This window comes from Aptenodytes patagonicus, chromosome 2 (genome assembly GCF_965638725.1).
Source record: "Aptenodytes patagonicus chromosome 2, bAptPat1.pri.cur, whole genome shotgun sequence".
NCBI lineage: Eukaryota > Metazoa > Chordata > Aves > Sphenisciformes > Spheniscidae > Aptenodytes > Aptenodytes patagonicus.
Window position 1 is genome coordinate 131,740,611 of NC_134950.1, and position 17,783 is coordinate 131,758,393.

General features: G+C 37.1%; 1 protein-coding gene across 6 annotated transcripts in view; it reads left to right on the forward strand.

Moving 5' to 3' along the window:
• Positions 1-17,783, forward strand: part of TBC1D5 (TBC1 domain family member 5) — a 338,077-nt gene that overhangs the window by 147,071 nt on the left and 173,223 nt on the right. For all 6 annotated transcript variants that reach the window (XM_076331221.1, XM_076331219.1, XM_076331224.1 and 3 more), the window contains one exon: positions 15,962-16,028. In XM_076331221.1, coding sequence (XP_076187336.1) covers positions 15,962-16,028 — 67 coding nt within the window. The remainder of the gene's footprint in view (positions 1-15,961; positions 16,029-17,783) is intronic.

A 17,783-nucleotide genomic window follows, 5' to 3' on the forward strand; every position in this document is an offset into this window, starting at 1 on the left:
GGTTTGATTGATAGGTTTAGAATTGGAACATATGTAAACCCCTTTATTCCTCATTCTGGTGTAGCTAAGTAAAGATGCGTTTTACTTGTTAAAAGTTTCAATAACTTTGTAAATCTTAATGCCACATCTGCTTTTGTGTGTGCAGGCACGTGTGGGTGTCACTTGAGAGATTGATTGAATTGTCTGCAGGGTAGATGCCCTCACACTAAGATTGTAGTGTTTGCGTATGTATATTGGAGCAGTTATGCATGTGCATGCACATGTAAACGTATTTGGCACTGCATATTAGGTGGTGTTGAGCAAAAGAGTATTCTGGGGTTTGTTTTACTCAGAATTTACAGATTTTAAAGTTTGCTTTGTAAGTGGAAAACTGAGTTGTGAGTTTTGGTATATGTGCCGGTATATTTATTTTTGCAAATACATTCTGCATTGAAGGTAATTACTATTTATATTACAGAAAGTCCCACAAGTGCTACTACATTTAAGAGTCTGGCAGTGATTCTTTATAAACTTCCATTTTTGTTGGCTTCTTACAGCTTGAGCTCTTATCTACAACTTCAAAGTACCTATCACAGCAGTATCTTTATGTTGATCAGCAGAAGTGTTTATGCTGTGCAGAGATTTACATCTGTATTGTTAGAAAAGTATATAACATACTTTGTGTTTATAAAACATTAATACTTTGCTTTGCCAGATACAGACCAATTGGTTGCCATTGTCATGTGGCCTGGTGTACATCTGCTTTATTACCATTCCCTGCTATTAGGCAATAGAAACTTTTCCAACTGATGCACACTTACTGATGTTGCATCACGCTGTAATTATGCTAAAGTCATTTTAGACCAGTGGCAGGCAAGATGCAAAAACGTTTTCAATAGTATGAAGTGTGTATTGACTGTAGATTTTAGTTATGTGTGGTTTATAGCTAAAATAGTCATTCTGAGAAATTGGAGATGGGGCTGGTATCAGAGATCACAGTTGTTCACATGTGAAAACCTCAATTCTGTAATACCTGCCTTTCGCTTAGAGATACCTTTCTGTGGAAATAAAGCTTGAGCAAAGTGACTTCCATCTGTTTAGATTTATAGGGTAGCAGAGAATATATTTTCCAGTTAAGATCAGTAAATTCAGGAGCTACTGCTTAGTTCTGCAAGTCGGCTCTTTTTGCTGCTTAAAAATAAATAAATAAACTTGTAGCACTTAGAGACATCAGCATCAAATCTCACATGGGTTCTCATGAGGCAATTTATAGCTACCTTGTATAATTTCTATAGAAATGTTAAGTTGATCCCTGCTCCAACAGCATTAACTGCTTAACCCAGAACGTAACAGCCTGTGACACCAAGAAAAAGCAAGCCCTGTATACAGACTAGGGGAGGGGATTTTGTGTAACAGAGCTGAATAAGCAGATTGCTATCAGGAACTCTGATGGACCATGTTTCTAGCTGCATAGCACTGTCCTTTTTCACAGAGGATGCCTAGATATCTCTTGAGCCAACAGAAATAGAAAATAAACCACTTTTTTTTTTTTTCCCCCCTAACAATGTGCCCTTTTTACAGTCAGGGCCTTGACAGGCTGTCACTCAGTTTCCACTCCCCACAAGGAATGTCCTTGAATGGCCCAAGAGAAGCCAGAAAATTGTTGCTAAGTATTTTTTTCATTCACCTCTAGAATTTTCCACATTTTCTTCAACATGTGTGAAGCCACTGGGAAATATGGTTAAATGAGTTAAGCAGACATCACCCATCTGTGCATCTCAGGGAAAATAAAAACAGTGCTGTCCCTCCGAAAGCTTTCTTGGTACATAACCAAAATCAGAACAACCACACTCTAAAGCTAAACCTAGGCAAGGCTCTTGCAGGAAGAAAAGGAGGAGCACTTTGGGCCCCAGTCTTGCTGGTGCGTGGCCTTTGCAGAACATAAGGTGGTCCTAGCACCTGTGCTCCTCCGAAATGCCTGATGGCTACTGCACACCTGAGAAGACATGACTGCACATCATATCTGCTTCAGACAGTGTTAAAAACCTGGCATTCAGCCCCAGCTCTGAATTTCAGTCCCCTCACAAGCCAAAATGGTCACGTTGCAGCCTCTTCCTTGTTTGTATAAATGTTTTATAATTCTAGATAGAAGGCATCGCAAGAACCCTACTTTAGCTCAAGTCTTGATTCACCCTTTAATATTGTTCATTGCCGCTCTTTCTACTACTCAAATGATTTGTAATTTGTATCTCTCAAACGGTTCCCACTTGGATTTCTCATGCACTGAAAAGTCAGATGCCTGACATTACTGTGTAAAGTTAAGTGCTTGGGGTTAATGAATGGCATTAAATTTTATGAGGTCATGTCCAGTAGATGTTAAAAGAAGCTTAAGGGAACTTTATCACTGATAGAAATTAACAGTTGGCACGAAAGAATGCCTGAGGGAGTTCAGTTCTAAGCAAAAATAAAATTGGTGGTTATAAAAACTAAAATATAGAGTCATTGTGATTAATGTAAACATTTTTGTTAGGTAATTGGTTACGTGTTGCAGTAAAAGAAATGAGACCTCACAGTTTGAAAGGAAAGAATATTATTGTATTTAAAAAGCAATTAATGTTTCTAGTCAAATAAAAAAAATCTACATCACGTACAATATTTACATTCTTCCAGTAAACATATAACCTTTGGGGCTAGATTTATCAAATAGTCAAGTCTCCACTTATTTACATTAGTTTTTTCTTTGGGCAAAACGTGTTTCCCCTAGTGGAGTACGTTATTTTGTTTCATTAAACCTTTATTTCTACTCTCATGCATTGCTTGTATTACAGACCAAATGAGTAAATTCTGTGTACTTCTCATCTAAGGTTTGTGTTTTGGGGTGACTGATGGATGGCATGAAAATTCTGTTTCAAAAAGAAAATGGCTACGTTAACTTATGGATAGATCTGTTTTGCATAATTATGTGGGGAACTATTCAGTAATTACACTAGTATTCACACGCTGTAATTTTCGTCGTCTTTATTCACTGTCATTTCAATGAGAGGAAACAGAAAACTTGTTCAGACATATATATTCTTTCTTGCTCTGTCTTATGACCTGCAGTCACAGCATATAGTACTTTTTCAAATAATGCCTGTGCTCGAGTAAGACGGCTATTGTCTTGAATTTCACTCCCACAGTGTATGTGTAAATTCTGCACCCATACTTCCAAGTCTCTAATACCACGCTATGGATATGCCTAAATGACCTTGTGCAGACCCGTTCCTTTCACATCACTTGAGGTCTGTGCCGTCTGGACGTAGTGTTGGAGGTAACAGTGTCATGCCTGCTGAGAATGCAGATCTCTAGTATGGAAGGGTCAAAGTTTCTGGATCAGAGCTTTTTCTCCTCTCCAGTTGGACAGAGAGGTACCATACCTGTCATACAGCATAGTCATGGCCATGTCCAAAATTTGGAAGGTGAAATCAGAAGAAAAGTGAAAATATTTTAGAATTAGTAGTCCCTTAGGACTGTTCTGTTGCTCTCCAGATGATTATTTTTGTGGTTTAATATGAAACATGCCTTTTCACATTTTCCTTAGGTAGTACTTGGTCAAAAAATCCAGAGTCAAAAAGCTGATGCTCTCTGATGCTGGGTGACATTTTTGTCTTGCACTCAGACTGTTTTCTTCTTGGCTGAAAGATACTGCACATTTTATATCTTAGAGAATTGGGGTAACTGTCTAGAAGAATTGACTACTACTTAACATTTACCCTATTATTGTGTAAACTGAATCATCAACCTTTTAGAAAACTTCAATGTAATTGTTGTCTGCAAGAAAAATGTAGTCATAGTTGTCTAATTTGCATTTTTCAAATCTCATATTTCTTATGTCTCCAAGTGCTTCATACTTGCATCCTTAGTTCCCTTCTGAAGTGCCACCAGAGATTGACACTACTCATCCTCCTCACAGGAAGGCAAGGGTGGAGAACAGAAATCTGTCCCGCGATGGATTACATACTTCTTCACAGAAATGTTTTGTGGAGAGTTTCTTTCTCTGTATCTACAACAGAGCGACCATTTTTCGACAAACTACCTTGCACTGTAGTAAATAGTTTTGTCATTCTGGCTGTCAATTTGATATATTGTTATATTCTGATGTAGCTGTGGACTTTCATCTCTTAGACATCTAGAGTTTACTGCTAATGCGTATATACCTTTCCCCTTCAAATTTTTCTAGATCCATCATTCACAACATGCATCTGCTTTTGCACCAGCAAAGTACACAGTTGGTGCTCTCCAAATTAACTAAGGGTTGATTTAAAAGAATTTTGATTAAAATCTAGTGTTTTCATCATGCTTTGGCATATTTTGATTTGGCAGTTTAAAAGCTCTAGCTCAGTACTAGCGAGGCAGCTTTTAAGCTCAGGTGTCCCTTTCTGGTGCAGGTTCCTTCTGTACAGTTAATTTTATTAGGATAAGGGCTGTTCCATTGGCAGCAGGAAGGTCCCTTTCAGGGTTGAGTATTTGAGTCTGTGTGACAGTGTTGGTTGTCTTCAGGTTGTTGGGGTTTTTCCCAGACCGTCTTGCTCAAGTTTGCCAGGTACTGGTGCTATCATAAGGTGAAGGTATGCTAACATGATTTTTTTTGTTGTTTTAACAGTGCACTTGTGAATTGTCTTACCTCTAGATTCTGCTACTGTTGGAATGTCTTTAAGTTTTACCCAGATAACTTTAAACTTTACCCAGAGACTAAGTTGCTTTTTCAAAATCATTCACATAATAGATTTGTTAAGGAATGAAAAAATGTGCTTTCTGTTGTGTTATGAATGATGGATAAAGGAAGTAAAAATCATACGCACTTCTAATATGTTGTGTTCATAGTTTAATAAACCATTGGTTATCCCTCTACTTTTTTTTGGTGTATGTAATGCTGCTAAAATGTGTTACATAGTTACATTATTAAAAATGTGTCTTTTCAATAGATAGAAGGAGTATCCTATTTCTAACTAATTTAACAGATTATCCTGCAGTTTGTGTTGACAAAAATCCAAAGTAGCCTGTCAGACCTACAGGTCTGACTGCTTCCAGCAGTGCTAAAAGGAGCTGTGGTAGGGGAGGAGGAGGCTGCAGCTGGAAGGAGCCGGAGGAGCTGAGCTTCCTGGGGTGACAGGGATGCTGTGGGTACCCAAGTGCCTCGCCCTGGGCGTTTTAGTAACTGGCTGCTTCCCACATTGCTTCATGTGGGACTTTCTTCACCTCTTACTGTGTGCTTTTAAACCTGTAGTATTTGAGGAAAGTCCAGGCATTGCCCAGTCTTGCATCTCTGTGACAACGTCCTAACTTCAAGCTTCTCATCTGCTTCCTCTTCCTCAGAGCCAAAACCCACAGTTCAGCTGCTGGCTGTCAGGGGTAGTGCCAGCCCCTCCATGGAATGCCAAGTAGCTCCACTGCCTTTTAGTTTCTCGTGTGCCTGAATCTCTGTGTTTCTGTTTGCAGCAATGGTGCTGCTCCTTTTATTCTTTCTGGTCGCCTCCTAGCCATAAATGCTGTCTGTTACCCCATTCCAGATAAGCAAGTAGCTAGTTACGCATGTGTCACCACAATAGCCACGTGGGTGCTCTGATTTCAGGCTGAACCTCTTTGTGTGTATGTGCTGGGCAAAGGGAAGTGGTATGATTTTCACAGTGTTCCTAAACGTATCTACACTCAAAGAAGAAGGTCCAAGAAAGTACATTCTGCTTTCAGGAGAAGCCTTTGACATCCATCAGTAGTGCTGTAAGTCATCAGCCTGCTGTAGTAGCTTCCTTTGATAAGAAACAGCAAGGAAACAAAGCAGAATTGTGCCTGCTCTTTTTAATCTCTGTTCCTCATTATCATGAGACCACCTCCCGAACTTCAGGAGGTGAGGCTGCGTATCACAACTGCGTGGCTTCCTGGCCAGGCTGGCCTTTCTCCTGATAAACCTGTTATTCTGCATTGAAGAGCTAGTTTCTTGTTGAAAGGGCAATTCTATTTCAATAAAAGAGCACTTAATCCTTTCTCGTTTGTCTTCTACTATCATTTAATCTTGGCAAAACAACAGAATGTTAGAAAACTTCTGCTCAATCTTTTTCGGCTCTGTTTTTTTCCTAGACTCAATGGAATATGCATTACTGCTTTACAATATGAAAATCAAACTATACCTACATATGATTTATTATTCCAAACAGAAGGATTGCATCTATCTATAAGATAGAAATGTGGTTAAAAATAGGATGTAATTAAAGTAAATTACAGGACAATAGTAGCCTTCAAACATCTAAAGAGATGGTGTGTTTTTCTTATTGTCAGTGTAAATGGTCTCTGGAGACCACCCTTTTACAGTGATTGTGCATGTCTAAGATTAAGCAAAGCTGTATGACCAGTGCTATCTCAGGAGGATGCTGAGTCATTAACTCATGTTTATTGCCTCTTGCCATCTTTAGATTATTGCAATTTATAGCTCAAAGGCCTTCTAGGCTGTTTATAAGTTAAAATTAGCTAAATTCTTCTGGATGCAAGTGATAAGTCACTTGGCATTTGTATATCATGGGACGTAAGTTCCTAGCGATGATGCCAGGCGGCTTCTAAGATTTTTTTCTTTCTGTACAAAGTCTAATTGTGGTTCTTGTCCCTAGTTATACTGGATTACTGTATTCTCTGTTTTGCTAATTTTGCTAATTTGCTAATTTGCTAACTGCATATGCTCTTAAAGAATTTACTGAAGTTAGAGTTGATATTATTTATTAGGTATACAGTATCCACTTCAATCAGACTACATTAAAATGTTTGTATATTATCCTGGAGTCTTTAAGTCACATTTGGTGATGACCCAGGAACTTGTTTAAGTTCTACATGGTAAATGAACAGCCAGGTTAAGTAGCAGATACAGACTGTAGTACTGAGCATATGAACAGAATTGGACATAATTTACCATGGACCAAAGACAGGTGCACTAGGAGAAACAATGACTGAAAAAAAAGTTTCAAGAATCACATTTTACCTTATCCTGTGGATTTTTTCTTTTACCAGTCTTATTGCTGCTGATAACAAGTTCAATCCAGGCATTACTGGACTAAATGCTTATCGACTTCAGTGGAAGTCACATTTGCTTATATAAGCTAGTATTGTGTGGTTCCCACTAAACGGGAAGTCAAACTATTTTTCCATGTACGTGCATTATCTGAAGTGTTTAAATCACTATTAGCATCACAGTTAAACTTGGCCTTCCCATCATGCTCAAAGAGATTATATTAAAACACCTCTGGATGTAAATTATTTAAGATTTCGGTACCTTGCAATCACCTGAGAATTCTTCTCAAGCATACCTATGAATTAGTTCAGTGGTATTAGAGTAAAATTCCTTATTCTATGTATTCTATTGTTTTTAGTTTAGAGTACAGTGTATAGCTCAGCCTATTTTGGTAAACAGAGAGGCTTCATCAGGAAAAGAAATATTATAAGTCCTTTGAATATACTTACTGTTGAATTTATTTTAAACTGAGCTGCAAGGGCCTACATTTCTTAAACACTGATGCTACATTCTAATTTCAAAATCAGTCATCTAGACTTTTGTATATGTTTTCCCATCTACACTTTTTCACACATACATTTTGCATGTGGAAAAGTGCTATGTTAATTTACAGGCTAACCTAATGACAGGGTTGGTGTTTAGATTTGTGAACACTCAGAAGCAGTTCCCCTTAAAATGGAAACCCTCTTATTTTTATGTGTCTTGATTTAAACTGAAGTGCAGAGACAAAATTATTTCAAACAGAGATTTTGCCAGGAGAATACGCAGAGTTTACTCATATATGCATCACATATGCAATTGTGATTTTATATGCAAAGATCATAGAGGATGCCCCTTGATTGTCGTAAATCAGCAATCCAAAAGACACCGGAATTGACTGGGTTTGAGCAACACGCAGTACAAGATATTCTTATTATCTCCAGAAGTTTTTGTTCATAACTGCAAACCAATGTGTCTGCCTATCATATTGTTCAGCAGCTTTCTGCAGGGCTAAACCAGGCTTTGATTTTGCATCTTGGTGTAAACAATAGGCGTTCCTTACCTGTTTTCAAATGTGACCAACTTTCACTATCACAAGATTAGCGTTTGTGCGGATACTCCATTGTGTTTTGTGTTTGTGTTCCTTTCCTAACTCAAGCTTAAAGGGAAAAAAAACTGTTAATGCTTAATATATTTTTCTCATATTGATATTGAAGGACAAACAAATGAAATATTTCAGCCTGTATAAGACTTTTGTACTTCTAATGGCAAAGTCTTACAGTTAGTTATCTGCATATATTGCTAATTATCGTAGTGTATTATTTTTTATTTCACTCATGGCAAAATATAATATTTTAGGGCACAGTTGTGGAAACTAAAATGCTACCAAGAAATCTGTACCAAGCAACGCTTGCATTCAAAGTAAGCATCTAATGCTAAATGAACTTGAAGCAAGGGATAGAGAGTCAGGCTTGTACTTAAGAGATTGCTCACCAAAAAGTTGCATTATATTTATTTCAGAAAACTTAAACAACTTGCTCAGAGTGAAATGTTCTTCAACTTTCCAGCCTAATAATTATTTTATAAATATCAGAAGTGCTGTGCACTTAATTCTTTAGCTGAAGGCATTATTTTCAGTTTCTGTACACTGCTTCGAGCTTGCTCCATTTAATCATTTTAAAAGCTTATTTGGTGTAAATTGAATTTAACACTGTAGTTGCAAGGGTGTTATGTAAAAAGTCCGAAAGATTTTCTGTAGCGTAGTGGCTGCTGGTACCAAGGATGGAGCTTTAGAAGGGGAGCAGCGACTGCATCATCTTAAACTCTGCAGCACCCTCTCTTGACACGATACAGCAATGCCGTGAGCTTCCCCCCCTCACTCCTCGGGAATCTATCAAAATACATAACGGAGAAATCCATAGCTCCGCTACGTGTTACTTTTTAAAGATCTAGTTTATGTAGTAAAATCTCAATTTGCCGTATGTTTTGGGATTAGTTCTCCTTTTATTTTTATTTTTTCCCCTCCTACTGCCATTTTGGTCTATCAGCGGACCCAAAGCAGAAAGCTTCAGTCGTCTTAGGCTTTTTGTATTTTTTTTTTCTTTGCTGTAGAGATCCTGAAGACTTTCCAAACTGCATATTTGGTGCTGTAGAAATGCAAATTGTCTGCTCTTTTGTAAACCTTTCAATTGTCAGACTGCTCTCTTTCAAAATAATAGAGGAGCCTGGAATCGCCCATGCTAAAATTAAGAATTTATAACTGTATGGAACAGATGTTTTCATAAACATTTGCTATAATTAATTTCAACTAGGGGATTGAAGGAACAAAGCAGTTTTTCCCTCTTCAAAACTTTATTGCCTTTTCCCCATACAGCGAACTCGGAAATCTTTGCTTTAATATTGTTAATGAAACAAATTTACTCTTCTGTTTGGTTTTCATTGTGAAAAAGGAAAGCTTAATTTGAACAAGATACCGACCTTTGGAACAATGGACAGATAGGCTGAATTTCAAACATTGCGTGTAAAGGATTAAAATACAGAGCATAAGTCTTAAGGTGCTCATTTCTGAGACCACAACTCCGTGGTGTCAATTGTCAGAGATTCCTACCTATTAGAATAAATTTTATCCAGATCAGTTTGATGAATATCTATCTGTGGAGTAAATAGTATCAAGGAATTTTATGTTTGAAGAGTTGTGAACCTTGGTGTTACAAAAAGCAAAGGAGTCTCGTGGCATTATATATAGTCTTAATGCATAGTAAAATGCTTATTGTATGTTGATTACCCCTTTATACTCACAATAAAGGTCTGCAATCTGTTAAGCTTTTTTGTTGTTGTTGTTTGTATTATATGAGGAACACATTTTGACTAAAATCATTCTTCCATATTTGTATTGTCACTGGTTTTTTGGGGATATTGTTTGGAATGTATATAGTTTAGGACCAGAATTCTGGTGTTATTGTAAAGAAGAAAAAATATTTATACATTATTGTTCTGTTTTCACTAATTTCTGTATATTGTAGAAATACCATTTGAGAAAAAAAATGTTTAAAGTTTTAAAATAAGCACAGCTTAATTGTTTTACACCTGAAAGAACCAGTGCAGCTGCAAGGATTTTTTTGAGCAAACTAGAATTCCTGACTGATCTGTCATCTATAAAGTGTGCAAAGAAAAATAGGTAGCTGTCATTAAAATTACATTTCAGCTTTCAATAACCATTTAATGAGTAGCGTAATTATATAAGTATGGTACCTCAAGTACTTCACTCAATAATTAAAAATAATCTCATCTTTAAAGTGAAAGCACTATAATTATTATTTGACTTAACCAGGACCACTGTTATGATCTCCAGTGGCACCTCAGATTGTTCAAAATGGTTTTGAAAGTATAAATTAAAATTGGATAAATCATTAAATTATTAAGCTTTAAATATGCTGAAAATGAATATAGCATGGAATTTGGAAGTCATGTTATAAGAATTGACAACCTTAGACTGCAAGCATATATTTGTGTTAAAATTTTCCTTGTCTCTAATCATAAAACACTGCATTAATGATCGAGTGTTTATATCAACCTGAACTTAAATTTTCACAACTGTTAAATAAATTTTGTTTTTTAACAACATTTTAACCTTTGATTAGGATACAGAGAAAATATTAAGCAGAGTGCAAACTCGTCGGCAGAGAGATCTATCTCCATTTTGACACTTGTAAGCAGGGGAAGGCACAGTTTGATTTCCTAAGTGGGATCACTTTTGTCACAAATTCCTAAACTGCCAGCCATAAAACCCTTTCGTAGCTGACACAAGATTGGTAAATTGGTTAGCACTATACAAATATACATGTGTGCCCACACATAGACATGCATATGTGTGTATACATACGCAGAGAAATATGTATATATGTAAAGACCTTTCTTCAGTATCAAAACATATTTTCAAAAGAAAAAAAATAGCGTTCGATTATTTTTAAAAGTAGGAGTATATCCATAGAGTAAGGGGATGTTACTCAAGCTTCTTGTCTTCGTAGACTTGCAGCTGGTTATGATAGCATCCCAGCCCTTCTCCCTGAGAAGTCCTATGATGAATTTTTACATCTCACAGAAAACAGCTGTTTTCAGAGAGGTGATGAAGGAGATGAGTGAGAAATGGCTGATCCCTACATCGTTCTTCACATGCTTTTTTACTCTTGTTGAGCACGTGCTTAAGCTCAGAGTGCTCATTGTCCCTGGTGCATACCCAAAGCATCTTCCCGCTCCTGAACTGGAGCTCTGAAATGCTATCCATTTTCTTCTTACTGCCCGAAGTGGAAACTGTGAGCTGCACCTTGAAAAAGCTCTTTGAGAAGATATTGTATTATCAGTATAATAGGCTGTTAAAAAATAAAAATACAAAAATAGTGCACATATTTAAATTGGGCTTCTCCTTGTTAGAGTTTCTACACATGGTTTTCAGATAATCTTCAGCAAGTGTATTTGGCATCCTCCTTATTCTGGGTTCATCCATTTTATGTGCTATGCCTATAACCTCAAACACGTTCTTAAAAGAAAAGAGTTACTGCAAGTGACAAGCCTGTGTGTTCTGGGTGAATCTAGTACCCTAGTAAATGTACAATTTACAAATCCTTCTCCATGCATCTCTGAAATCTAAAGAAGCCAGCCATTTGTTCTTTTTTGACTGGTTAGTAAAAGCATCAATTTCAAGTTACGCAAATTCTCTTGAAACAGCCTCCAGCTGTGTCCAGCAGTACTGGGTCCCAGCTACCCAAGTCCCAGCTCCCTTTAGCCCTTGGTCTCCATGCACAAGAACAGCCTTTACTAAAACAGGGCAATAGAACTGAATTCTTTCAGGAGAAAGTGTTCATTCCCAGGAGGGGGAGTTTCTCCAGTTAAAGTAGCAGCAGGAAGGATATCCAGATGATTTTCAGTCCCTTTGGAAGGATACTGCCTTATTTTATTATTGTATTAAAACCAGTGACTGCTCTAGTGCCAAAAGCTGGGTGCCTTAGCCGTACTTACTGGTTGTTTCCCTTCTCTTTCCTCTGAAAGTGTGATAAGATTTATTTTACCTTTTTTTTTCCCCTAGCTTTTGCATTTGAAGTTTGGAAACCTTTCCAGGAGGTGTGGGGCAGGGTTAGCAGAGCATGCTCTGTTTCTTCAACAGAGCCCTTCTTCCCATTTTTGAGTCTCAGAAAGGATCTAAAGATTAGGATGATACTGATTCGGTTAGGATTTTTAAAGGAGACCACAAATTCTATTACCAGCATCATGAATCTTATATTGATAACTGTTCAGTGTACATCCTAATTTTACCAGAAAGCTGGATCATTATCACTGAAGAAGATAAAAGTAATCTATCTGTTCTACTGGGAGTTCACCATACCTTTCAAAAGGAGGAATAACTGGAACTTGCCTGAGGAGAGGTGATCCAGGGCATGGATTCCTACAGCTTATTGTCATTAGTTAGTGAAGCACCTGTCCCATTTGTTCTCAAGTACTGCTGACTATGAAAACTTACCAGGATTTGCTAGAAAGCCTTTTGGATAAAAGTAGGTAAAATTTAGGGAATCTTCTTTTAAGTCAATGAGTACTTTGTACTTTGCTTTATAATTTTTATCACTTTCAGTGAAAGACATCTAAATCATCTTTCAAGATATCATAACAGACATATCTGTCTTAAAGGGGATGGAGCAAGAAAACAACCACATAAATGCCCACTCCACTAAATCCTGGTTTTGAGAGCTGAATGTACCTAGTTCTATCCAGTTTCGGTAGCTGCTGCTAATGATACAATGGAGCAGCAAAAGCAGCTCTCAAAAAAAAACCCCAACAATAACTTGTATGAATATGAAATTTATTAACAATGGGTGTACAATTAAGAATGCTAAAGTATTGTGGTGGTCAATTAAATAAGGGACATTATTGTCTTCTGAGAGAGTGCTTCAGAATAAAACAGGCTACACTTAGAGAAGTTTGTGAAGGACAGCTCAGTGGATGTAGCAGACCCAGGATCCCACCAAATGTTCATTGTGGGATCCTGATGAAAGAACAACTTTTATCACCAAGATTCTGGTTTTCTTTGCAGAGTCCTGTTGACTCTTCAAGCAGGTCAAATGGTTTAGTAGAAAGATGATTTTTTAATGATTAGAGATGATGGTTGCATTTTTTGAGTTCTTCTTAAACCTCATTCTTCAGAAAGGAAGAAGATAGCATTGCCGTTCTTGAAGAGAGTCCCAAAAGATATTTTTCAGCATATGAACTTAGCATTGTGAATGAGTTTTCTTTTTCTGTCTGACTAGTGTGATAAGTGAATGCTTAGGAGTTGTCTAAGTATAAATAAAGTGCAATAGTGTGTTCAGGACCCATTTTGATGTGCTGTGTCCCTATAAACAATTGCCCAGTATCACTGCACGTAGCCATATGGCTTTAGAAGAGACTGAACATAGTTCAGTCATTTTTCTCAATGCTCAGGATCAGATGTGGAGATGGGTAATATATGAAAAAGCATCTTACTTAAAATTGTCCCAATATGGGAGACTATTTTCCAAGATACAAGAAAAAATGGAACAGATGGTTATTAATAATGGGAGGGTCGGCTCCTGGACAAAATATCTGGTGTTGTTAATTTAGTTAAATTTAGTAAACAAAAAGCAGTTTGATTAAGTAGGATTTCCATTTTCAAAATAAATTGAGAGCGCTAATTAGTGAAATCAACTGGACTGAGCAATTTTAGACTAAAATGCAGTAAAGGTTTGGGATTTATTTTAGACAAAGGTACAAAAGTTAATAAAAAAATGCATTCCAAATTAGATGAGAAAAAACACTCGGAAGGAAAGTTCTATGACAAAGTGGATGATTATTTTTTAAGGAATGTCTGGAGTAAACAAAGATCATGAAAGAAACAGAAAAACAGCTTGATCTGCAAAGAAGGCTACCTCCTGGATATCAGAAGGTGTGGGGTTATACTGACAATTAGCAAAAGTTGTGTTGAATTAGATCGTAATAAGGGAATTTAAATTAACAAGAAAATATTACTTGACTATGTAAAGAAGCTTTCTGGGGAAGAAAACTAGAACCATTGTGCAGTGCAAACGGACAAATGATACTAAATGTAACCCAGGTATGGTCTCAACCAGAAAAGTTTTAATTTTCACTAAAAAAAATTGCAGGCAAAGGCCTGAAAATAAATAAATAAAATAAAAGGGAGCGTTGGGTAGATATTATAAATTAGCACATCCAATAAAGATTAAAGCATCTGACTTACAGAGTAAATGTCTTTCCAGAATACTGACAAATACTGCTGCATGGAACAATTTTTTTAGTCTTTTACTTCATGGCTGATAGCATATATTTGAAGGAGGGGAAATGTAGTACCTGTACTTAGATTAAGAGGAAAAATGTGATAGCAAAGCAGCTATAGAGGTTGACTATTATCTGTGCAGGGCTTTAGAAAAGTTTTTAAGGAAGAAGTAAGAGAGAAAAGAACAGCGAATGGCATAACTTCTAGTGCACGTTTTTTGTTAAACAGGAGATTGTGCCCAGCTAACCTGCTAGCCTTTCAAAATACACATTAAGGAAATATGTTGTCTATCTGGACCTCAGTAAACCCCCTGATGTAGTGCTACAGGAGATGTTATGAAATAGAAAGGATGGGGATTAGTGAAGTATAGTAATTATAAGATGACTAGACAAATGTGTATTTTAATGAAAGAATTATTTTTAATGCAGTTTGTGGTGGAACTGATCTTATCCAATATTTTCATTTGTTGTCTTGCCACAAAGTGAGAGACTGCATTGATGGACTTTTATGAAGGAAAAATATTAGAAGGTAGTATCCAGTGCAAGCACAAATAGAGTACTCAGGTGGGACTGATCCTTTCTGAGGAAAAGAGGACTAGAAACAGCATGAAATAGTGTGAAATACAGTATTGTACTAGCAAGAATTTGTACTGTAAACAGCAAACCTATTTTTGTAAATAAAAATGGGAGAGTAAGCATGTAGGAGGTGGTGCAAACTGCAAGGTGGTGTGTCGTGACTATAGACTGTATCGAGCAAGACTTTTTTGATAGAAAAGAAAACCGCTGTCCAAAGAATCAACTGATTAAACTTTTAGTATGCTGTCTACAGCTCCTGTCCCTTCTTTTCCATTTGTAAGAAGGACTGATTTAAAGAAAACAAGGAATACGGAGCCTCATTTAGGAAAGAGACTGAAAGAACTTGATTTCAGTAAGCAGAACAGAGGACACAAAGGTGCGCAATGCTATCTGTAAATGAATTAAGGACACAGGGACATAGAAGAATTATCAAGCTAAATGACAGGTTGTGTAAGAATAAATAGTATAAAACAGGACATGAATAAATTTGCTTTGAAAAATAGGTGATTCTTTCTGGCTTTTAACAGTCCTTTGATAAAAGTAGTTATTATAGAGAAGAAGGTTTTCTTGTAATCGTTGGTTTCTATAAATGTCACTGTTCTATGTATAAACAGCCCACAGGATGTAAAGCAAGATGTTTTGCAGACATGTTACTTAGGTAGTTTCAGAGAAGCTTTGAACTTGTGCTATGACAAAAAATATCTGGTATACAATCAACTCAATTCTTCATAGATGAACTTTTACATTCTTTGACTTAATGTTAGTAAAATCAAACTCATCTATTTATATGGTATACCTCTGTAACCTTATACTAGTAAAATTGTGTTTAATAAGTTGAGAAGGGCCTTACTCAAAACTTTAAGTGAAATTAAAGCTCAGATTTTCAGAACATTTAGACTCCAAATTGAACATGGAGGCTAGTTGTCTCTCTTGCCAGCTGTAAGAATTTGAAGATGTAAGGTTGAGACTTGTCTATGTAAGTTTTGTCCTAAACTAACCATATATGGTAAGATCAATTGCAATTCTCAATCAATATTGTGTTATTTATTATCAGGGTTTGTCTTATAACAAAGGTGTTTTCTTTTATTTTTGTGTTAGGAGGATCAAATGAAAATGGAAGCACACACCACACCTCAGATTCAGATGGAACATTTATTTCTTACAGGTTGGTATTTTTTTATATTTATTTTCTACTTTTAAAAAGTTTGAATATAATAAACAGCATAATCTATTTAAAGCAAAAGAACAGGTCTGTATATTTTAAGAGTATTGTACAATCTGAATTGCAACAGTCAGTAGACTAAAGGACATGAAGGGTTTAATTAAGGAATGATCTGAAAAGTTGTTTTCTGGATTATTATTTTTTTGAGAAAGCTTTTCAAAATGCTTAACTAATGAAAGTACAGGATGTTTGTAAGCCTAAATATTTTTAAGGTTGTTTTGCTGGTTTTTTTTTCTCTCCAAAGTATGCAATAAAGTTGAAATTCTCACCTAAACTCACTGCAGCTAAGCTAAATGTTGTTGAAATATTTAACTCACCGGGGATCACCTTTCTGATCTCCTCCAAAGTAACTGGATCTATGGACCACATGGAACTCTATTTGCTCGTTATTTCAGGTCAAAAACCAAAGCCAGAATTTGTTAAATTTGAGGTTTTCTGGCAGGAAAATAATATTTCGATTCTGTTGGTAGTAAACACCAGTTAAAGAAAAATGGTGCCGAGGAACTTCTTGCAGCACTGTCACTGAGCTTGAGTCTTGCTTGGGTACGTACCAGAGAGTGTCTTGTACTTGAAAGCACAGAAGGGTGATCAGCAGATGCGTAGTTTCATCTTTCAGCCGGCAAAATACTGCCTCTGCTACAAATGCTAAATCTTTGTCCTTGTGACTGGTAAATTAATAGTAAGATTTGTGCTCCCCAGAATGACTGCATCTGATTTTGATGCTTAAGTATGGTAAAACAAAACAAGCTTACCACATGATTGTTTTGGATTCATTTAGTGAACTATGATGGATGGCATCTTTTCATTTTTTATTCGTTGTCCACTGGAGTCTGTACTTCAAAGAGGTGTAGGCAGGCAGGCAGGGGAAACCTGCCTGTTTGCCCTGTCCTGGTTGCAGCCGGCTGGGTGGGGAATATTCCACCGTCTTGCAGGCAGTGAGCTGTGCTGGGCATGAGGAGCCTTCAGGTGCGGGGTGGCAGGGAGGGACACAACGCCTGGAGAACCTGTTGCAGGCTGGAGACTGAGAGATTGCTGAGGAGAGCAGGGAGCAAACAGCCTGGTCCTGAGGATGTTGAAAAGAAAGACTTTCCATAAGGACCTAGAAGGAACAGCGAAGAGTTTGTTGCGATTAAAACACCCAGAGGAAGCTTCTGGACTGAGAGCAAGGCTGGGAAGAAAAGGTGTGCCTGCAGGGACACAGTGGGACAGGGGAGGTTTGATTTACAAATCCTTCCAATTTTCTGTATTCTAGTAAGTCTGCTCTAATGAAACCTACTTTGTGATGACATAAAACCCTTCGAGGGTAGTTAGCGTGTTCACTTTGAGAAAAATACGTTAGTGGATCCATTTCAGGGTTCTGCCTGACTCGATTTCTTGTCATATTTGTGTTCTTTAATGTATGCAACATACCATCTAAGTTAAAAGAAGGGTTCAAAAATACCACCCAGAATAATCTTCATGTTTTTTAGGTGAGGAGCATATGGAGATACAGAGACCATGAAGCAGTCTCTGAAAAATAGGCAAGATAGAATTTAGCCAGATCAGCAAAACGAAGGAGTTGAGAGCTCGCTCTGCCATTAATTCCAGGACACTTATACCTGAAAGTCATTAACTCAAGAGCCCCACCTGTTGTATCTGCCAAGGTAAAACTTGAAGAAGAAGCCAGCTTCAGCTAGGCTCTGATTCCACAAGAGTGTA